The sequence below is a fragment of the Hipposideros armiger genome, unplaced genomic scaffold, assembly GCF_001890085.2.
Source record: "Hipposideros armiger isolate ML-2016 unplaced genomic scaffold, ASM189008v1 scaffold_1102, whole genome shotgun sequence".
Classification (NCBI taxonomy): Eukaryota; Metazoa; Chordata; class Mammalia; order Chiroptera; family Hipposideridae; genus Hipposideros; species Hipposideros armiger.
In genome coordinates this window covers 289,202-295,609 of record NW_017732452.1, presented here as the reverse complement: position 1 = coordinate 295,609, position 6,408 = coordinate 289,202, and the positions used below count along the sequence as shown (strand labels likewise).

Here is a 6,408-nt window from a genome sequence, read left to right as displayed (position 1 = left end):
CTTGCAAAGGCTGCTGGTATGGGAATAGTAGATGTGGGATACATTGCAAGGACAGGGGAGAGGGTGAGGGCCTCTGATTGCCTGGGTCAGCTCAAGGGTCAACCAATAGTCTCGTCCTCTTGATGACCTCCTCCAAAAGATATTGAGAAGAAGCAAGCAAAGACATAGGAGAACAATAAGGCAAATGATAAAGTGAATTTTCCATGAGTATTTGGAATTTAGAGGGCCCCTTTTTTTCTGGCATGTCATGAACATGACTAAGCACTGGGCTCAAAGAGTGGTAGAGTAGAAATTGTAGATAAAGGGAAAAAGAATAACGACATCAAGACATGTTCTAGTAAGTCAACTTTCCATGTGTCTGAAAAGTATTCTTTTGAAAAACAAAAGCAAAAACAAACAAAAAAGTACAAATAAATGTCTTGTAGGAAATTTTTATAAAACATCTTTCCTTATTTCTGCCACAAAATGTTGAGCAAACTTTACCTTTTTCTTGGTGTATTAGTTAATTATACCTGCAATTATGCTGCATGTCAAGTAATCATAAAAACCTCCAAATGATAAAATATTCAGCAGTTATTTACATGCATCTCTAGGTTGTCATGGTCTAAGGGTGAAACTCGGGGAATCAATAACATAGTTAAATTTAGGTAGTTTGTAGTTTGATCCACCCTGATATTCAGCTGTTTTCTCTGTTTTTCCCTTCACTAATTAAGAGCTGTTTTGTTCCCTTTTTCAAGGCTATACATATCTTGTTAATTCATTTAATCAGCAGAATCCTAACCTGAAAAGGACAATTTCTTAATCCTCAGGCATCTGGACATTGGAGTCTATTTTGCAGCTCCCTAGCAGGTTTTACTGGTGACGCATAAAGCCTGAGGCTACGGGAGTCCAGAGATAACATTATTTTAGACTAGAACCCAGGAAGGATGTCAGCCCTGAACCTGCCTGACCGCTCCCCCTTTCCTTTGTTCTTCTTGTGTACCTATAAAACCTTCTGACGGTCTAGGAACGGGGAGGTGGCCTTTGGACAGGAGTCCGCCATCCTCCTAGATGCCTGCATCCTGAGCAAACCTGCTTGCCTTTCCACCAACCTCCTCTCTCAATTTTTACCTTTTTCAAGAGGCAGCCGGACCTTAGCACAGTACCGATGGGATCAGCTGACCTAGGATGCCTGTGACTGGAATCGTTGCTCCAAGACATATCTCTGGCTGGGCTGGGCTGTCTGCTTCTTTTGGGCTCTGTGCCCACCTGCAAATATTCATTCTAGGCTCCAGGCTGGAGTCAGTAGTCATACATGGAGGCTCTTCCGAAGGTAGAGATGCAGGAGAGCAAGCCCACTTGTTCAACTGCTCTCAGCCCTCTGCTTGCATCATGTCTGCTGATTAGCCAAAGCAAGTCACGTGGATGAGCCCCAAATGAAGGGATTTGTTCTCCATCCCAGGAGTGGGGGCAAGGCGAAGAGGCAAAATATTTTTGGTGGAAGTACAGCTGAGGAGAAGAGATAATATTTTTGTACAAATATCAAATCTGTCACACTTGGTAATTCAGAATCATGATATTAATTACTTCTTGTGCTGTGCTGTAAGGTAGTCATATTCAGTATAAAGAAGTATAAAGAAGGGTCGTTTGACTCTGATTAAATGATCCCTTCTGCTGCTGCCTTCTGAATCCTTAATGCTGCCATTGTGTCTATAGCTGTTCTTAATTCTACTTAATTTCACACACGGCTCTTTGAGTGAAGACCTTAAGGTGATGTTCAGCGATTTAACAGGACCTTTTCTTGTTGCTTCAATGTTTTGTTTTATTTTTTTCCTGTTATTTTGCATTGTTACAATGTTTGCTGGTCTGACAAATGGACCATTATTGTGCTTGTATTGTTATTCTAATGCCTTCCTCCTCAAGAAGTGGAAAATGCAAAGCTTTTTCTTTTGGAAAAATGAATTCTATTTCCTTAAAAAATATAAATATATCTCCATCTATCTACATGATGTTTGTATTTTCAAAGGAAGGCACTGATCAATTAAGAGATGAAAAGTACTGAATTGCAAAGGTTTTTAAAAATTAAAATGTTATGTACATATCTGTTCTTTATTCAAATTATGAAGCATTTCTAACATGTAGAAAAGAGCTTATCTATTTTTTATGCAATTGCAGACATCGCATTGAATTGAAACTAATTAGTATCTGTCTATATTTATACCTATATAGATATCTTTCAAAGAAGACTGGAATTTTTCAGTAAGTTTGCATTTTCATAGCAGATAAACGAGCTTTACTCATACGGCTACCATTTGTCCTCTCAGCCTAATGTGTCTGTGCTGCATGTATATACAATTAATTTCACCCATGTAAAGTAGATTATTTTATTGCTCTGTAACTCTAGTTTCCTCCTAAGCAATACAGTCCACAAAGTTGTCACCTTCAAGGGCGAGGTATTTTTTCTTAGTGCCCACCAAAATAAACATGTCCTTATTAAAATAAAAATGTCAATTCTGTACCATCTTACATATCTAGTTTACAGCTATTAATTACCTGGCCTAACATGCACAGGGAAACACTGTTTTAAGGGCAGCTCTGCCAGACTAGAAATGTAGGAGCCTAGTGAAGCAGCAATATCATTTGAAAAGAGCCATTCACTTTTCCTTTCTAATTGTTTTTCAGGTTTGTGGAAGGAATGCTTAACATTTGTTACAATGCCATTGATCGTCACATTGAAAATGGTAAAGGAGATAAGATCGCAATCATCTATGACAGTCCTGTTACCAATACTAAAGCAGCTATTACCTATAAAGAAGTCCTAGAGCAGGTAATGTCCTAAATTTTCTATATGTGTCACTTGGCAATCTTACAGAAATTATTTAACTAGTATACATTATCATGGTATAAGCTTTAATTCCCTTAATTGACATGTTACTGTTCTCTTGATGCACATCGGAAATAGAGGTGTGTTAACTCATTAAAAGTGCTTTTAGCCCTTACATTTATATTTTACATTACTGGAAAATGCTCCTTTTAGCGGGAGAGGGTAGCAAATCTCTAAGAATATGTTTACGTCCTCTCTGGCCTTTGTTTTCTCTTCACGTTGCCATCACCTTGATCCAGCCATTCTAAATTTAGCTGTGGTGCTACTGAGGCCTTCTCTTAACTTCCTTATTACCAGGTCTGCTCGTGTCAATCGCCCCCGAAACTCACACCCGTTTTCTTCCTAAGGAACAACATATTTCTCTACCCCTCCTAAAATGTTGTTCCATTAAAATGATTGTTATTCAAAGAGTGAAATCTGGACTCCTGTGCTCCTGTGATATATAAGACACTTGGGATTCTGATCACAGCATCAGATCGCAAGCCTTATTTCCCATCATTCGCGGCCACGAACACAACTGTTTTTTCATTCTGGGTGTCCTGTCACTCCCTCAGGCGTCCCTGCCCCTCTGTAGCTCTTTGCCTATGCTTCCCCTTATTGGCTTTCTCTTATTTGCTCTTTTTTCAGTTCTTTCCCACCTGTGTAGTGCTTAGTGAATCATAATATTAACAGACGAATTATGAGATTTTCTTCAAACATTCAGGTAGAAGGGAGGTTTCAGAAGCAATTATAAAAGTATCTGCGTATTGTGGACTGTGGGAGAGTTATTCTAGCCCTATGGGACATTTATTTATATCTGATTTAAAGGCAGATAATAGTGTAGGGCAGGGTTTGTCAGCCTTGACACTGCTGACATTTTAAGTCAATGCATTTTTTTTGTTGTTGTGGGATGGGATGCTGTTGTCACTGTAGGATGTTTGGCAGCATTCCTGGTTTCTAGCCATTGGATGCCAGCAGCACCCCTCACCCAGCTGCGATGACCAAAAATGTCTCCAAATGTTGCAAAATGTTCCCTGGGTGGTAAAACCACCACTAGTTGGAAACTACTGGTTGAGTACAGTCTGTCTGACTAGGGTTTGGAAGCATTCACTTTTCAATTAAGGGTTGTTGAATTGCATTTTCTTCTTTTGCTTTTTTAACCTCTTTAGCATTTCCAATTGAGTTTTAGAAAGTTTGTTCAACTCTCTCTGATTCTCTGAAATTCTATCCTTTTCCATCAGCAATGTTCCTGTTTAGCCTTCTAAGAGAATTCAAGAAAGGCAAATGAGATGAAACAGTTAACTCCCCAATCCTGGGTTGTTGCAATAATCAAGAGAAAAAAACTTCAGCTAGTTTTGCTCAGGCTGGGGGACAAATCCCAGCTTCCGCTGATTTAAACACAAGAGGAATTGATGAAAAGGGAAGACTGAAGAACCAGACTCAGAAAAATGACAGAGCCCAAGGAAACATAGGCAGCGGTGAAGGAGAACCCACAAACTGTAGGAACTAGATTTGCTGACCTGAATTGATCTCCTCCTTGACTGACAGAATAGAAGCTTTTATCTGGCTACAGGCAGTGGGGAGCAACTGTCTTGTTCTCTCTGGGTTTCATAGTAGGAACTGGGGTCCTGCCTCCCTCTAGGACTCATACTAGGGGAATTCCAGTCTAATAAGGGAGTTCAAATGCTGGACAGCCCAAGACAGAACAAAACAAAATAATGCCGCAGATATACTGTTGGCTTCTTTACGTTGTAAAGTAAGTGGGTACTGTGTATTTTCAGAATGGACTAGACAGAGCTCACATTGGGGCTGAGGAAGATAGGACCTCGGTTACCAGGTGACTTTGTTATTCCTATGAGGTCCTGTTTTTTTTATTTAGAGATAGTGTACATTTCTTGATAACCTATTATACTCTATATTTTATTTTGGGTTTGCATTTTCAGTTTTTGATGAGGTTTAGTTTTTGACTAAAAAACTATTATTTAGGCATATTGTCACACTCTCACTAATATCAAGGCCTTAGAGGTTGGTAGAGCTTAATTGGTATACAGATTAGGAAGCTTATTTACACATTATAAAAATGTTATCTATATCACCATATTAAATTTGATAGATAACCAAATATCGAAGTTAAAGGAAAAGCTTTGGAGCAATCTAAGATCAGAAGAGTTTGATAATGTTTGCTGCTCTTATCATTTCTTGTTTTCTTTTTAATCAGTTACGTAAGTATATATGATAAATACACACCGATGTTTGTCTTGGAAGCTTTTTTGCTCACCTTGATTTTCGAATATTTAGTCTAGACTCTTAGACCCTTTGGAGGTTTGTACTGGTGCATTGGTTTCAGTTTGGCCTGTCATCAAAGTACTTAAATAAGTCTGTTTCTCCTGCCTGCTCACAGTGTCCGATTCCCTGGGCTTTTCTTCACTAAAGCACGAAAGGAAGAGCTGTTAGGAAAAAGGCAGGTGATTGTGCTCCACTTTGATTACCAGCTCCTAGGTTCCCAGTGGCCTTTATTTTAATAAGTAGAGAAGACAGAGAAAGACAGATTTAATGAGTAATGCCATTGTGAACAAACAAAAAGAAGTGCCTTTGTGCTTGACCTCTTTTAATCTCCTCTATATTTCTACTGGGAGTTTCTGGCTAGGTAAAACTTAAGTTAGTTAGCATGTCTTAATTAGTGAACCAATAATTCTAGGCTGAGTTGTTTCAGTGACATGAAAGATCTGAAGATTTTACAGAATTATTCAGAAGTAGAGGTTTTCCAAAATTGTCATATTTTATGTAGATCTGTTCATTTAATCAACGCTTTAAGATTTTGGAGAGAAACCTGAGCCTGGTTAACAACTATCATTCATTCAACAAATATTTATTTTGTATGCCAAACCCTGTTAGGAGCAAGGGATACAGGCAGGTAAAAGGGCCATTCCTTATTTTTAAGGAGCTAAAACAAAACAAAACATGTAAATATTATAGAACAGAAAGAGTTTGTCCACCCAGAATGAGCAGAGCCAAATACTAAACACTGAGAACTGCAGTGGAGTAATACTGGCTATTTTATTGATCAATGGCACCATCCAGCAGAACAGAAAGTTAACGCTCAAAAGCCGGAACTCCCAGATGGCGGGTAGGTTACAGATTACACAGGGCAAGGTCACAAGACGCTGTGGGTTAGGGGTTTGGGTTGTGCTGGGAGCGGATTGGTGGGAGGTGAGGTGAAGGTAATGAATCATTTCTTCAGATCTTGAGGACAGCTCTGAGGCATTTTCTGGTGTCCCTCTGTCTGGTCTCATGTGAAAATCACCAGGGAGTCATTCCATATTAGGGCTCAGGGACTGAAATCTACCTTAGGTCAAGATGTTATCTTTAGCCTGCCAGAGGTCCAGCTGGTGTGTGACGGTGTGACCATTAGTCTGGTCTGGGCTACTGTCTTCTGCTGCTGGGGGTGGGGGCGGTGCTGATTCTCCACCGGAAAGGCTAGTCTGTGAGATTTTATATATATAGGGAGAGAGAGAGAGAGAGAGAGAGAGAGAGAGAGAGAGAGAGAGAGAGAGAGAGAGAGAGAG

At 39.6% G+C, this 6,408-nt stretch overlaps 1 protein-coding gene across 1 annotated transcript in view; it reads left to right on the top strand.

Moving 5' to 3' along the window:
• The window catches only part of ACSS3 (acyl-CoA synthetase short chain family member 3), a 166,523-nt gene that overhangs the window by 13,983 nt on the left and 146,132 nt on the right, over positions 1 to 6,408 (top strand). Inside the window, exons 3-4 of the mRNA XM_019632234.1 lie at positions 2,209 to 2,238; positions 2,662 to 2,806. Coding sequence (XP_019487779.1) covers positions 2,209 to 2,238; positions 2,662 to 2,806 — 175 coding nt within the window. The remainder of the gene's footprint in view (positions 1 to 2,208; positions 2,239 to 2,661; positions 2,807 to 6,408) is intronic.